Source organism: Trachurus japonicus, chromosome 3 (genome assembly GCF_045865225.1).
Source record: "Trachurus japonicus isolate A0001 chromosome 3, Traja_1.0".
Lineage (NCBI taxonomy): Eukaryota > Metazoa > Chordata > Actinopteri > Carangiformes > Carangidae > Trachurus > Trachurus japonicus.
In genome coordinates, this window is record NC_140909.1 from 22,573,093 (window position 1) to 22,589,771 (window position 16,679).

Consider the following 16,679-nt stretch of genomic DNA (forward strand, 5'->3'; position numbering starts at 1 on the left):
GCCACAGTTCAGGGATTTTAGTACAAAAATCATTGCAGTATCAGGCAACGACATTTATGATGCGGGAAGTTCAGCGTTTGTTCATAGTGTCAGACGAGTGTTGATCAACTTTATTGACAATATTTTTCTGTATGTTTATATTTAGTTCACCCTGCAGCATTTTTAGGCTCTTATGCAGCTTCAGAACCAAAGTTGTTTCTATTCCTTCCATAATCACTAAGGCATGTCTAACGAATATTTAAATCTAAAATGAATCCTGCCATATTTAAGTCTAATATTACAATACAATATTACTTAAAATCTCTCCTTCATGCCACATTTTTTCTGCTCAACCGTTGCCTGGACAGCAGTGCACAGTATTAATCCTGTGACATTTGAGCCACCTGGTCTTTTTTTTCTTACACTATCAATCAGTAGTGTGTACACAGAATCAAATGGCCAGATGTTAAATCTACATTACCTAAGCATAACCTGCCAGTTCATGAGTCATGTTCATGGTCTTGTTTGACCCAGTCTATGGTTTTACCTAACGCCTGGGGCTAACTGGAGCTAAGCCCGCAGCATTTGAGCATACTACTGGATCACTGCTGAGGAGCTGCTTCAGTGTTGCCAATTGACTCATTAGGCCACAGGTATATGTTATTATGATGGTAAACTACTGGCTTCAAAAGAATAAAAAGCACCCAGAAGAAAAAGTGTAGTGGCGTTTGTTTTAAGATTACAGCAGGATTTTACTGTTATCTGCTGATGTGTCAGGAATAGTAGAAACACAACGGTTCTTATGGATCACTGGTGTTGTTGACATTACACTGAGCCCAGCTGGCCTGAGTCCTAGCTACTTTAATCTGAGAACCATTGCTGCATGGAGGATAAAGTATGGTTAAATATGTTGTAATATAATCCATGGTGAAACTTGTTTTCTCCAGGTCCTGTTTACCTCCTGTTAGCTTCTGCTAGATGTCAGGTAAAATCATTAAGATGCTGAATCTACAACATAAAGCCAAAGTATGAACCCAGGCATCTGATCTCAGGATGTGTTTTTTCTCTCCCAATAATCTCTGTTGTGATGTGTTACTGCAGACAGTAATAATATGGTAATATAATTAAATTAATATGATGTATAACCCAAACTAATGAGGTACAGTTTGTCCTTTCACAATTGAATCCTGTTGCAACATTCATAAATAGCACAACGAACATTTGGACGATACAAATGTTATTTTAATCATTGTTACAAAATGTGGGTCTACAGTACAGTATAAAATATAAAAATAAATGTAAATGACAACTAACATGAAAACAGTTCTGACAGTTACAAAGACAACCGCTTCAAAGTAAGGCGTGTGTGTGTGCATGTGTGTATTTGTGTGTTCAGGAGGGAACCCAGATGTTGCCGTGTGTGTCGGGAGCCTGGTTGTAAGGAATGTTCCAGATCCAAGGCTGATCTGAAAACACACAGAGAGAAAAAGGGGTCAGTGATATCAGAAGAATGTTTTAAAGTCAACTACGACGCTGGCATGGCAGTACTTGTGCAGCGTCTTCATTCACTGCTGAGTGGAAGAGCGGAGTCTGTGTAGTTTCTATGCCTTAAAATTAAGGGTGTTTATGGATTTTAAATTATGCCCTTTCAAATGCTCTAGTTTGCTGAAAGAAACTGAGATGAAGTGATGTAAAATGTGAAATGCTTTGAATTTAACCAATCATACGTTAGGAATATTTAACTTTTATTCTGCTTAGATATTACAGTGACACTCAAACCTCAAATCTGTTTCTTTACTGTAGTCAGAAACAAAACTCTGCACACACAGTGACAGTCATTTGCCTCCCACAGAATGTCTCATCAGACATGGAAAGAGCTATAGATAGCTATAGATTTGAGCAAACCTATGTTTTCAGTATAAACTCAGTCTATACATGTACTTTACTATGTACTTTATGTTCACCCAAACTGACACTAGATGGCACTGTACCTGTAATGTAAGCTCAACCTGCTGCACAAAAGGTTTAACTGACCACAGTGTTTCTACTGAATCGTCATCATTACCAAGACACATTAGCACAAACGGCATTAATATAAACAGGTCAAGGGTGAGAGAGAGAGCAAGAGACACACTTGACACAATAGTCTGTAGATAAATATAAAAAGTACATTCAATGCATTTAATGCATCATGCATCACATTCCTGTACCTTTAGGAGAGTAGCTCGTAGGGGGCAGGTCAAAGGGGACAGGGAAACCAGAGGAAGATGAAGAGACAGGAAATGGATTTTTGTGAACAGGGAAGGTCTTCATACCCTGTAAGGAGAGAATCACTGCACTAAATAATAATAATAACATCATCTAGCAAATAGTAACTTTTGTCTTGTATTTTGTCTGAATTATAGGTTTTAATATGTAATAATCATAATAATGTATGTACAACTAATTTATTTTCTGTAAGCCAATTACCACATAATTACTGTAAGTTCACATTCACTGCAGGTATTGTCTCTTCTACATAATTATGCTGTTTTGTCCACGTGTGTGTTGCTCTTACAAAGGCAGAGGGCACGTAGAGGACTCCCAGCTCGTATGAACGAACCATCACTTGAGTGTTGCTCTTCTCCAGAGCACCCCACGCTGCTTTGGAGAGGTTGGAACTGAAACAAACATATGACAAAAGTTTAATGTTTATAAAGACAGAAATGATCATTTCAGATCATTTGCATTGAGTGAGGGGTTTAAAGTTTTTCTGCCACACTAATATTTAGCAGCTTGCTTGTCTGTCTCTGAAATAAAAGAATGATATAAATCATATGTACAAAAGAAGACACATGAACTAACCCAAACCGTAACATAATGAAAATGAACAAAATGTGGAGTTAGCACGCTCACCTTGTGACGAGGAACCAGGCAAGCTGAGTGAAGTCTGGTGACGCTCTCATGTATGTTTTGATGTGTGGCATGGCATGACTTCTTCCTGTTGCATTCGCCTTCCAGTGGCTACAGGAGCACACGCACACAATTGCTACAGTGTTTGGTATACAGTCAGTGGGAAAAAAATTGTTGGAGGTCCAATGCCTGGCAAGAAGCTTTCTGACAGTGGTATTAAATAGACTCATTAGCCACCATCCAAAAATTGCTTGTCAATTAAATTATGTGGTTCGCTCAAGCTAAACAAACTGCTCATTCAAATCAATTTATCTAAATCTTCTCAGACAAACAAATGTTTCTATTCACAATCAACTTGTTAGACAACTTCCCTCCTGGTGGACCTACAAACATGAACATATAACTATCATTGAGATTCTACAGCAGTGCTGAATGTTATGATATTATGAATGAGTAGTGGTAGGAAACTTACTGAAAGTAGGAGTGGAGCCAGAGCTGTTTCTGAGCTGTTTGGATGCTGTAGGGAAGAGAACCTCCCGCTGGACAACAAAAGAGATGTATGTCACTGGTCAGTCAAAAGACTACAATATATAATATAGACAAATGAGTAAATCACACAAATGTAATGAGTTTACTTCTAGTATACAATGTCATGGCCTTTGTAACCAAAAACACATTTGAATTTGGAGCAAATAATTGGGAAATTTTGTGTTTTTTGTCTTTGACATTTGACTTTTGACCACTGATGTCTCACCAGTTAATTTTGGGTCCAACATACAGTAAATCACTGAAAGGACTCTCATGAGGAGTTGGCCAAAAACATGTTCCTTTGAGGTCATCACAACTTTTAACTTTGACCACGCAATTTCAGAAGAGAGGAATGGACAATGGTAAAATAAAAATGAAATTTCTCTATCTCTGGCCGTTTCAGGAGTGTAGTCATAAAGAAAGTACTCACCTGGATAACCTTCTAAACTTGTCCTCACGTCTTCTACTGATGGATACACCTGCAAAATGTCAAGATATTAGCTACTGTCTTTAGAATTCCCTCTATGCTCAATTTTTGAAATTGGTTTATGGCTCTGTTCAGTGCCAGTGGAACAGAAAGGAATTCAATTTCCCATCTGGTAATGAGAAAAACCACAGGGTATCTCCAAGATCATACAGAACTGAAAAACATCAGTTTATTGAGTCATATTATTTTGATCTTAGGTCATTCAGTGTCCTGCAGGGACCATTAAGAGGTGTACAAGTGCAATGCCAACATTTTATATTAATTATCTGCAATCACAATTCTTTATTCTACGATAATTTATTATTTTTCAGAGACAAATGTTTATCAGAGTTATGTTATGTTTATTAGGTACTCAAAAGCAGTCGTGGTAGCAAAAACAAACCTTCATGTGTTGTATTGTTTTGCTCTTACTCTAACAGCATTTGAATGCTGCATCACACAAGGAAAACGGCAGATCAAGCTTGTGCTGAAAGGACATACCAAGTGCACAGGGGGGGCTGAACGAAGAGAGGATTTCCCCAGCGTGGTCAAGGTGCGCTGAAACTCCCCCGCTAACCATTTGGTCTTGTCAAGTCCCATAGAGCCAATGCTGGAGAACTGGCCAATCGCAGGCCACCTTTCGTCGCCGGGAATCGGCTCTGTGTGGTCATGCAACAGCTAGAAAAATAAGAAGAGAGTAAAGACATTAAGCACACATTACAGTTAGAAACTATGGCTTCAATTTCACACTATCAAGAGCTTTCATAGTCCTGTGAAAATACCTCTAGTCACATTATACAGAGAGCTTCAACTGGGGTAATACATTTAACTTATGCCTCTTCCGACTGTAGCACACATAAGCAATCATTTCTGTGTCTTTGGTCATGGCTTTAAGTTACAGTACATGAACAGTGATACTAATTGACTAACTGATTTTGGTTTTATTTTCCAAATTCATCTTTGTGTGTGTAAACATTTCAGCAAAAAAAATTCACATTTCAACATCTTACAAGAAATGTAATGGCATCAGCACAGAAGAAATTTATAAACCGATTTTCACAGTGTTGCCGTACAACTACAATCAACTTTGGAAAAAAAGACGGACTTAGCGAGTGACGACTGTTTCATCTCAAAATTCAGTGTCTCTGCAGACAGTTGTAGAAGCAAAACCCCATTAACTTATTTATGTAACTCACGGGAAGTGGGACATTAAACTCATAACACTGTGCTGAAAACACAATCAAGCCTCCCCATCTCTCCTTTTAATGAAAATATGTATGTAAAACCTACAGTACTACTGTAAGGACATAATGAAACAGCTGTAGACTTTTCTGTCTTGAATAACTGTATCTTAGTGATGAGTTAGTTGAGAAAAGTAGGATGAGAAGAATATAAGTAAAAAAAAAAAAATGTTTACCTTCCTCAGCCTCAGGTGGCCCCAGCGCTCCATGTCTGAGCCAACATACCTGCCAGGGGTTGAGCCAACTAAATACACCCTGTCAGGAAAGTGGAAATTTTACAGCTGCTATGAACTCCACTCATCCTTTATTAACAAACTGGCATATTCAAGAAATATTAACATAGTCTGCATCACATCTGTATGTATGCACATGTGTATCTGCAGGTCTTTACCTGGTCTCCGACAGGTCGTGCTCTTTGATTCGTTGGATCCACTCCTCGAGTTCGGTCGCGCGGTACGACGTCAGGTACTCCAGTAGGTCCCTCTTAAAGAAGGTGGGCGACTCACCTGTGCTTGCACTGCTGCCCTTTGGTAACCGTGGAAACAGAGGGCTCATCCACATCCTGGTATGGAGATAATAAATCCATAACCAAAGCTTATAATCGGTCTGTTCTCTTCATGTGGGCTTCTCAAAACACAAGCACAGACGGACCCACCCTTGTGTTTTCTGGTACCAGTCGGCTCTGATGAGGTTGGAGGTGAGAATAATGACTCTGAAGCCTTCCTCATACCACAGCAACATCATCTTGCTGCACAATGACACACACAGTATTAATTATTTCATGCAGAATGTGGATATAACATGATACAGCATCTTCAATAAACAATGAGATATCTATTTTAAAGCAGACACCAGGGAGGAAATTCTTACGTGTGGTGAGTTCCAAATGCGATATCCAGCTTTGCCTGTCACAAAAGAATCACAGACATTAATCCTATTTAAAGGGAAAAACAACAGGGTCAACAACCATACTTCAGCAAAATTGTATTTCTCTGTGTTTTCTGTGGCAGTGAGGAGGACTGTACCTGACAGAATCGAACATGTGGAAAGGGCTGAGCCTGCTGGAGCAGCCGGGCCTTGGCCTCCCTCTTGTCTCCATGGACAATCAGAACTGGACGATCCCTGAAAACACAAACCACAAAAATATCAACAGACTAAAATATCACAATATTTTATGATGTGATACTGAATCAGTTCTCGAAGCGCTTTATCAGTAGTTGACATGACAGTGTTTTGTGCTGTATGTGGGCCTCCAACCAGCAGTAACTCCTCTGTTCAGATTGCACAAAAAGTAGTACTATGATGAAGGATGTCATAGGAAAATTGTGTGTTCTTAATACTACAAAGTAGAAAAAAAGAAATCACAATAAGTCAAGTTGCTTATATTGTAGTGCACCTTCAAGATAATCAATTTTTTAAAAAGAAACTCAAACTTAATCTGAAACTGTTATTTGGTTACTGCATTGTGATTCTGTTAGGTAAATTGTTTTTCTTTGTTTTTCTTTTCTTTTGTTAATTTTTATGTTTGGTGTATTAATTTATGGCTATTAGATTCTATATTTCTCCTTGAATGGTGATAGGCATGTGTGATTTTATATATTGGAAGACTAGCGGACTGCTATGGCAGCTAAATAAAACAACAAAAACAACAAAATGTATCGTATCACCAGATTCTTGCCAATACACAGCTGTACTGCTAAACAAAACTACAAACTTTAGTGCACACTCCATTCATTATTTTGTAACAGGAGAGCTTGTCATCAATTTAGTGTTATCAGCTTACCTAAACTCTGGTGGGTACTGTTCAACCATCCAGGCAATATCGAAGCAGTAGTTGAACTGTGATGAAAGAGAGAATATTAATGGATTAAATTCCATCAAGACATGGCAAAAGGTTGTACGCCATGCTAACAGCTCTGTGCTGGGAGCATGCTTAAATGTCAATGACAATGAGAACATGCTGATGTTTGCTTGCTAAAATATTAACTATGCTAATACTTGCACATTACCACTCAACATGTAATTCATTAGAACCAGATAAAAGGCCACCTTCAGTCACAAGGATTGAGCCTTTGGGCATCACAAATGTATAATTGCCATTGTACCAATATTTGTCAAGACATTACAGTACAATAAAGTAGTTTACTCACCTGAACAGATTCTTTCAATGTCCCAAATAATGGGGAGAGGATGTCTAGATGAAAGAAAAAAAAACTAAGATTATTTGATGGGGGTAATCAATAAAAAGAATGATGCTCCACTGGTTTCAAATGTGGGAAATCTACAGCAGGGAGATTCCTCACAGGAATTAGCAAATACAAGCAGGTGCCATGTTCATCCCTTAACTCAAACAGGTAACCATCTTCTTCACCAGCGCTTCTAAATGTTTTGTTTATACCTTGAAATGTCAAAACCCCATTGCACTACTACACTTAAAGGGATAGTTCAACATTTTGGCAAATTGGCCCATTGCCATAATCGCTATAGTCATAGCAGTAGGTTCGTTACCTTTATTTGTCGGTGTAAGCTATTTTTAGAACGGTGGAGCGAAGCAGCAGGCTGCTCAGAGCTACGCTATGGAGGCTAAAGGAATTTCTTGGTTTCCCTCATCAAACTCATCAAATACACAACCCAACAACTCCAAAACGCTGTCATGGACAAGTTGTGACCTGCACATTCACCACGCTATGAGATAATAATGGAACGTTACGCAACGGAGCCGTTTTCGAGGTAAATACAGGGTAAATACAGAGACTGCTTGCTGAAAAACTGTCCCTGAACGCAACGCGCATCCGCGGTTTTGCATGAATTTACCTCTTAAATGGCTCCATCTCGTAACGTTGTGTTATTATCTCATAGCGTGGTGATTGTGCAGCTCACAACTTGTCCACGACAGCGTTTTGGAGTTGTTGGGTTGTGTATTTGATGAGTTTGATGAGGGAAACCAAGAAATTCCCTTAGCCTCCATAGCATAGCTCTGAGCAGCCTGCTGCTTCGCTCCGCCGTTCTAAAAATCGCTTACACCGACAATTAAAGGTAACGAACCTACTACTATGACTTTAGCGATTATGGCAATGGGCCAATTTGCCAAAATGTTGAACTATCCCTTTAATCTAGCAGAACTCCACTCACCTTTAATGTGCAGTGCTCCAGTGTTGTATTTCTTGTCCAGGCCTGTGACTTTGTTGAGGTAAAACCTGTAGGTGTCATTCAGACAGGGAACACTGGACTCATAGAAGTCCTCCGGCTCGTCGATGTAGTAGAACCGCCCGTGGGGACTGGGAGGGCGTTCGTTCTCCACCTTCGGTTTCTTAGCTTTGGGGCTTGGAGGTGCCTTTTTTGGTAAGTTGCGGACGGTCTTCACATCTCCATCGTCTTCATCACTATCTGACAGTGCCCAGCCTGCACCGTCTGACGCCTCTTTCTTCCGCTTTCCAGCCAATGAAGGACTAGTTTCGTACTTGACTGGATTCAGCTGGTTCACTGCAGCTGACTGTCTGGCCTCAGAGCCAATGACAAGGGAGGATACAGGGGCTTTAGCTGGTTCTGGTTTCACCTCCACAGCGGCTGATACTGGTTCTAGTTTTAGGCTGAGGGGAGAGGGGGACTGGGATGAGCTGTGGTTAGATACAACAGGCCTCTGGGGCTTAGATGTTGTAGTCCCGGACAAAGGGAGATCCTCGTCATCGTCATCATCGCTGCTGGAGATGGTCCACTTGCCGTGTTTACTGTCCTGAGACATTCCTGACCAGACATGCAGAGTAAACATGAGCTGATCAACACAAACAGTGAGCTAGTCAAGCCAGTGGTTAGTAAGAAAATAAGTAATTTAGCCCACAGTGATGTGACTGAAAGTCCACCTGTTTTTCTAAGGCTGCTCAATCATATGGAGGAACAGAGTGTAGTTTGCAGTGATTTATTGTAAAGGTGACTCTGATAGCGTCCAAGATCCATTTTCAAAACTGGGATATATATCGTATCGTGTCATAGACGAAATGCATAATGACTCGCACTATCATATTAATACGAAACCCGTGACTATGTATGACCACAAAAATGCACACCAACGAAAACAAGTTAGCTTATATACAACTGTATCCAGTATCAAATAAAACAGTTCGTGTGAGTTATTCAACGAGAAACAAAGAGAAATGATAAGGTGATATTGTTGCTGTTGTGTGTTTGCATTACCACGTCAGATAAATGAGCCACAGTCTTGAATGCAGAGACTCTTATCAATCCACCGCTGTGCAAACTTCATACAATGCAGCACCTACATGCAACCACGGATCATGCAGCAAACAACCACAGTGCAGGAGGGGAACCAAGAATGTGAGTCCGGGTGGAAACTCTGCCTGGAAACATTAGTTCCGCCAAATCGGAGAAATATGATTACAAGTTTATCCTGTGTATGACCAGAGAAGGACTTTGGTATGACACAAGCGTGTAGATGTAGAGATTGTAAAATTGTTTTTTTGTTTGTTTTTTTAATGCTGTGTCTGTTTCTACCGACTTCACTGTGTTAAATAGGATGGACAGATATAGGGCATGTTGAATGGATTTCTTTCGGTTTACCTTGACGAACAACGAGTAATAATGCATGCATAAATGCATAGTCAATTTCGTAGATGTTTTTATTTGATAGGCTACAATAGCATGTTGTTTGCTCGTTGTTATTTATTGCGATTCACAGATCAACCATGGGGTCAACAGATGAAACCGAGGGGCAGGAAGTGATTTCACTTCATGCTGTTATTGTCATGTTTGATGATGAGAAAAAAAAAAACAACAACAAAAAAACAGGCTAAATGACAAATTATATTTTTTTATACCTATAGGTAGGCTATATTGCACCTGGATCAGACTGGGATGGAGACATCATGATTTTGAGTTGTCTTTACATCAGTCTGTCCATCCTGTTCTCATGAGTGTGATATCACAGTAACATCATGAGGGAATTTGACATTTGGTGAAAACATTCACTTGGACTGTTGGGCAGTTTTTGTATTATTTTCTCATACTTTGTACAGTTGAACTCTCATCTTGAGAAATTATTTTTGTTGAGGATACTTTTCTCATTTTTATTTTTTCAAAGTATATTTTTTGGGCTTTTTTGCCTCTAATTGACAGTACAGTTGAGAAAGACAGGAAACTGGGAGGCAGAGAAAGGGGCAGTGACATGCAGTAAAGGGCCGCCTGATGCGGGATTTGAACTGGGGCCAACTGCAGCTAGGACTGTAGCCTCTGAATGTGGGGCGCCTGCTCCACCCACTGCACCACACAATGTCCTAACCTTCCTGATTTTAACTTGTCAGTGTTACAAAAGCAAAAAGAGAGAGTGGACCATTACGAAATGTTTTTGTGTCAGTCTCTTGAAAGTGATTTTAGCAGAATTTTCTACTTCCAACATTTTGCAGATATTCATCAGTTTGCCATCCATCATATTGGTTATTATTGTGTGTGTTAACTTATATTGATAGAAAAAGAAAAGATGAGACAGCATCAGTGGTTTTTCTTTGCTTTTATTGAAGATTAGGAATGATGAGTGTCATGTGTTGCTTTACCATTTTAAGAATGTGTTTTAAAGGGGTGCAACTATTGGTATGATTTTTTTTAATTACTGAAAAAACAGTGTGAATATTTTGCATTTGGCGTCAGCATCACAGTTAGCAGCCGTAGAGCATGTTGATCCTCATGATGTCCCAGTAGGACATGCCCTGCCTCTGGCCGATCTGGACGTTGGGGTCGGGGATGGGGGTGATGGAGTCATACCCGTTGACGGAGAAGGCTGTTCTCCCATAGTGCATGATGGAGGAGTAGTCGTAGGGAGTGTTGAGGTTGTTGGTGTTCTCCTTGTAGAAGTTGTAGGACATCTGTTGGTTGATGTTCTGCCAGTTGATCCTGACGTATTGGTCGCGGTCGCTCCTGGTCTGCTCGTGCTGGAAGCCCAGAGCGTGGTTGATCTCGTGCTGGATGATGCCGTGGTACAGGCAGCCCTGCCTGTTGAGAGAGAGTATCTGTCTGCCTCCCTCTTTGCCCAGAGCCGAGAAACATCCAGCTTTGCTCTCGATGCTGATGTAGTCGTACTCGTTCTGACGGGGGACGAAGCGGATGCAGGTCCTGCTGTGGTAGGACTTCATGGCAGAGTCGATCTTCTGCTTCTCCCAGCCGGTGAACTCCCTGCTGATGGTGAAGGGGATTGTCACATAGCCGTTGGAGGCCTTCCTCCACAGGCAGCTCTGGGACCAGCACACCATGGCGTTTCTGGTTCTGGGAGCTAGCAGGTCTCCTTCCAGCAGGATCTCATCGGTGCCATTGTTGGAAGTGAGGATCCTGGTGGTGATGTCGATGGTATCATCTTCCTCTGCACTTCCTTCCTCCTGGAGAGGAAGAGCCTGAGAGAGGCCGAGCAGGAGCAGCAGCAGCAGGCTGGCAGAGGGAGTCATCTTCAGGGTCAGTCTGGCTGTGGAGCTTCTGAGGAGAGACTGTTTGAAGCTTGATGTTTGACTCAGTGCAGTCCAGGGTTTTATACTCTCCTCTGCAGGTGTGTCTGCAGGAGGATTATGGGCTGGGGTCCACACTGCTAGGCCTAAATAAACCTGTGAAGGGAGGACTCCACAGACAAACCAATCTGTTTTTCCCATTGTACTAATGTGTCACAAACTTCACACCTTTTCCACTCCACAGACAAACTGTTTCATGATCTTTAGTTGGCTACTTGTAGGCAGATAGGACTAATACTTGAGAAAATAATCTTAAAATATTAAGACACAGCTGCAAAGCACAGTGTTTTTGTAGGCATTTAATTTTTAAAAGTGACATTTTCAGTAAACTCTGCATGTGATACATGTACTGTATATACTGGTATGTACGCTCTAACCAGCTCTGAGATGTTTTCAACAACAAAATGACTGTCAAAAGGGGAACTGGACTGTAGAATCAGTTCCTGGAGATCTGTGGACAAAACTTTTGTTTTTACCTATTAACACAGTAAATAAATTACATGAAAATACCTCTCATAAATGAAAACACACCAGCCTGGTTGTTTGTCACGAATTCAGAGTCATGAAAGAACAAGGTCCTCTGATAATGTTGTAAGTCAAGGCTACATCAACAGGACCTTTTAATATATTCTACTACTCTGTGTGGGTGCCTATATGTTTGTATTACATGATGTTTGATGTTTTTGTTGAATACTGGCTATAAATGGATGATTAAATCTGGGAATAATGCAAAGCTACATTCTGCATTCAACTGGAAAATATTCAGACCAAGTTTTTCACTCTTGTTATGCAGAACCAAGTACTTACATTGTTCCAATTATTTTTTTTCTTAGCTGTTTACTTAGGGTAGTTGTCCTGTTGGTAGGTGAACTTTAGGTCATTAGGTTTTATAAAGGGCATGTCTGTACTTTGCTGTATTTAGCTTTCCCTCAACCCTGGCCAGTGTCCTTGTTTCTACCACTGACAAACACCCCCACAACATGATGCTGCCATCATCATGATTCATTGTTGTGGACGGTAATAGGCATACAACACAGTGCCAGCTTTTCTAAATACATAAAACTTAAAAAAGTGTGCACATTTAAAAAAAAAAATATTATATGTAATCAATGAAATCCACTGCAGGTGGACTCTAGAAAAGGTGGAGAAACTCAAAGAATCCCCAAAATGATCCAATGAAATGGGAGTAACCCAAGTTAAAACTAAAGTGTGATATGGATAATAACTGCAGCTATTTGAAAGTTAACTACAAATGAAGTACTGTATATTGTTTTACTGTTGCGACCCATCTGTTCTGTTGTTTGGTGCATATTGTAAAATGACAGAATAATCAAAAATAAAGTATAACAAATGTGTGATAGCAAAGCATCTACTTATGTCAATGTGGTGTTTAAGTTTTGCCTTTTTGATAAAGTTGCATTCACTTTTGAGCTATGAGGTGTTGAGTGTACGACTAATGAGGGAAAAGTATGATGTTTGTGATACATTGTGTCAGTACTATGGGAAAAACACCACATTTTCAGATGTTGTCTATATCTGTTCAGGCTGTTTTATCTGTTTCTATATTTTCATGGAAATCTCAGGGGAAAAATGATAGCCTATAATCCACAGTTTAAAATGAAAATGGTTCATCTCAGATATGATAACCTAGTTATAGGTTTAATTGGTTGAAACTTGTATTAACGGCAATCAATAATGACAATTCAACAACAAAGTACAGCTTTAAATCCATCTAATGGCAAAAGATAATAAACCATGTTGAAACAGTAGGTTTGTCTGTGGAGTCCTCCCTTCACAGGTTTATTTAGGCCTAGCAGTGTGGACCCCAGCCCATAATCCACCTGACACACCAGACACACCTGCAGAGGAGAGTATAAAACCCTGGACTGCACTGAGTCAAACGTCAAGCTTCAAACAGTCTCTCCTCAGAAGCTCCACAGCCAGACTGACCCTGAAGATGACTCCCTCTGCCAGCCTGCTGCTGCTGCTCCTGCTCGGCCTCTCTCAGGCTCTTCCTCTCCAGGAGGAAGGAAGTGCAGAGGAAGATGACACCATCGACATCACCACCAGGATCCTCACTTCCAACAATGGCACCGATGAGATCCTGCTGGAAGGAGACCTGCTAGCTCCCAGAACCAGAAACGCCATGGTGTGCTGGTCCCAGAGCTGCCTGTGGAGGAAGGCCTCCAACGGCTATGTGACAATCCCCTTCACCATCAGCAGGGAGTTCACCGGCTGGGAGAAGCAGAAGATCGACTCTGCCATGAAGTCCTACCACAGCAGGACCTGCATCCGCTTCGTCCCCCGTCAGAACGAGTACGACTACATCAGCATCGAGAGCAAAGCTGGATGTTTCTCTGCTCTGGGCAAAGAGGGAGGCAGACAGATACTCTCTCTCAACAGGCAGGGCTGCCTGTACCACGGCATCATCCAGCACGAGATCAACCACGCTCTGGGCTTCCAGCACGAGCAGACCAGGAGCGACCGCGACCAATACGTCAGGATCAACTGGCAGAACATCAACCAACAGATGTCCTACAACTTCTACAAGGAGAACACCAACAACCTCAACACTCCCTACGACTACTCCTCCATCATGCACTATGGGAGAACAGCCTTCTCCGTCAACGGGTATGACTCCATCACCCCCATCCCCGACCCCAACATCCAGATCGGCCAGAGGCAGGGCATGTCCCACTGGGACATCATGAGGATCAACATGCTCTACGGCTGCTAACTGTGATGCTGACGCCAAATGCAAAATATTCACACTGTTTTTTCAGTAATTGAAAAAAATCATACCAATAGTTGCACCCCTTTAAAACACATTCTTAAAATGGTAAAGCAACACATGACACTCATCATTCCTAATCTTCAATAAAAGCAAAGAAAAACCACTGATGCTGTCTCATCTTTTCTTTTTCTATCAATATAAGTTTACACACACAATAATAACCAATATGATGGATGGCAAACTGATGAATATCTGCAAAATGTTGGAAGTAGAAAATTCTGCTAAAATCACTTTCAAGAGACTGACACAAAAACATTTCGTAATGGTCCACTCTCTCTTTTTGCTTTTGTAACACTGACAAGTTAAAATCAGGAAGTTTAGGACATTGTGTGGTGTAGTGGGTGGAGCAGGCGCCCCACATTCAGAGGCTACAGTCCTAGCTGCAGTTGGCCCCAGTTCAAATCCCGCATCAGGCGGCCCTTTACTGCATGTCACTGCCCCTCTCTCTGCCTCCCAGTTTCCTGTCTTTCTCAACTGTACTGTCAATTAAAGGCAAAAAAGCCCCAAAAATATACTTTGAAAAAATAAAAATGAGAAAAGTATCCTCAACAAAAATAATTTCTCAAGATGAGAGTTCAACTGTACAAAGTATGAGAAAATAATACAAAAACTGCCCAACAGTCCAAGTGAATGTTTTCACCAAATGTCAAGAAATTCCCTCATGATGTTACTGTGAAATCACACTCATGAGAGCAGGATGGACAGACTGATGTAAAGACAACTCAAAATTATGATATCTCCATCCCAGTCTGATCCAGGTGCAAAGACATAGCTAATAGGACTAATTCTTGAGAAAATAATCTTACAATTTTAAGACACAGGTAGATGCAAAGCACAGTGTTTTTGTAGGAATTTAATCTTTAAAAGTGAAATTTTCAGTAAACTCTGCATATGATACATATTGTACGTGCCCTTCTTTTCCCTATAAGAGGGGCACGGTTGCTGGTCTCCAGTGTTCGGACGCGTGCTAGTGCAGCTAACAACAAAGGTGCCCAAGGCGAGGGTTTGTGCTAAAACACACATTTATTATAACAAAATACACAATACCTCCTTGGCGGATGGGACACGAAAGCACATAAAGACACGGTCAAAACTGTATGCCTTCGACCAGCACACCTGGCACTAATTGTCCTGGCCCTAAATACCCCCGCGACCCGGAAGCGCGTGACGCCACTTCCGGTGTCAACGGAGGTTACAACAATAAAACCCGCCAAGTACAAACACCAAAAATAAAAGCGCAAATATGGCTCCTACACACCGGGCCCCAAATTGCTTCTGGGAGCAACCAGGGCAATTTATAAACATACATACATAACAGGAGCCATACAACAAGCAAACAGTAATAATATTCAGTCAAAAGCTGTGGTGGCGGGATGGCAACCCGCAGCCCCAATGGCTCCGGTGGCAGACCGGCAGCTCCAGCAGCTTCCGCTGACGACGACCAGCAGCCCCTATGGCCACGGTGCAGACCGGCAGCTCCAGCTCCAACTGCTCTGCGGTGACGACCCGCAGCCCCTATGGCTGCGGGGACGACCCGCAGCTTCACTGCTCCGCGCCGCAGCCGCTCTGTTGCCGCCGCGCCGCTCCACCGCCCCGCTGCGAGTGTAGATCCGCAGCCCCAATAGCTGCGGTGGCAGCCGGCAGCTCCGGCAGCTCCGTTGACGGTGACCCGCAGCCCCTATGGCTACGGCCACGGCAGGCAGCTCCCGCAGCTCTGCTGACGGCCAGCTCTCCACTCGCTCCGCTGGCTCCGACATCCTGCAGCCCCTATGGCTCCGGTGACGGCAGCGACCTGGCTCGGTGGTGTGGCGCGGCTCAGGCCTGATCCCTCGCAACACGAACGGCGTTTGTTCTTCAGTGAAGACAGTTTTGACTTTTGTACGTGCCCTTCTTTTCCCTATTCACCACTTTCCGTAGAACGCCGCTGGGCGTCGCCATGACACTCAATTCACCGACAAGTCGGTTTCGCACTTCTGTCTCACTTCAAGCAGAATGGAGCTAGCCTAGCAGTCTGTCTTAGAAGTGTTTTTATTATTATTACAAGTTCATAGAATGTCCTCCGGTACGACATGTGCTGTTGTTGGATGCACAAACAACTCAAGGAAAGTTAAAGATTTTATGAATGGAGCCTGTAACGACCATAAAGCCAATCGCAACAGTTGTGGATTAGAGGCTGACACGGGAGTGTTTTTTCAATCCCGCCCCGGTCCCGTGACAAAGTAAAAAAAAAATCCTGTCCCGTTCAAATCCCGAATAAATCACTCCCGATCCCGTCC

At 42.0% G+C, this 16,679-nt stretch overlaps 3 protein-coding genes across 3 annotated transcripts; 1 reads left to right on the top strand and 2 right to left on the bottom strand.

Annotated features, from left to right (window-relative positions):
- Positions 1 to 1,202: 1,202 nt before the first annotated feature.
- On the bottom strand, positions 1,203 to 9,446 carry tdp1 (tyrosyl-DNA phosphodiesterase 1). The gene is made up of 16 exons (XM_085766913.1): positions 9,298 to 9,446; positions 8,239 to 8,850; positions 7,257 to 7,300; positions 6,890 to 6,945; positions 6,132 to 6,228; positions 5,977 to 6,011; positions 5,762 to 5,854; positions 5,498 to 5,668; positions 5,283 to 5,361; positions 4,367 to 4,543; positions 3,830 to 3,878; positions 3,344 to 3,410; positions 2,875 to 2,982; positions 2,537 to 2,639; positions 2,190 to 2,295; positions 1,203 to 1,445 (listed from the first exon to the last, which is right to left on the bottom strand). The coding sequence occupies exons 2-16, from the start codon at positions 8,846 to 8,848 to the stop codon at positions 1,372 to 1,374; spliced, it is 1,869 nt and encodes a 622-aa protein (XP_085623039.1). The 5' UTR covers positions 8,849 to 8,850; positions 9,298 to 9,446; the 3' UTR covers positions 1,203 to 1,371.
- A 1,325-nt stretch (positions 9,447 to 10,771) lies between these two features.
- Positions 10,772 to 11,714, bottom strand: LOC146989964 (high choriolytic enzyme 1-like). Its single transcript, XM_085767024.1, has one exon. The coding sequence runs from the start codon at positions 11,550 to 11,552 to the stop codon at positions 10,773 to 10,775; it is 780 nt and encodes a 259-aa protein (XP_085623150.1). The 5' UTR covers positions 11,553 to 11,714; the 3' UTR covers position 10,772.
- Positions 11,715 to 13,518: 1,804 nt separating this feature from the next.
- On the top strand, positions 13,519 to 14,383 carry LOC146989965 (high choriolytic enzyme 1-like). Its single transcript, XM_085767013.1, has one exon. It carries the CDS (start codon positions 13,567 to 13,569, stop codon positions 14,344 to 14,346), a length of 780 nt encoding a protein of 259 aa, XP_085623139.1. The 5' UTR covers positions 13,519 to 13,566; the 3' UTR covers positions 14,347 to 14,383.
- Positions 14,384 to 16,679: the final 2,296 nt, after the last annotated feature.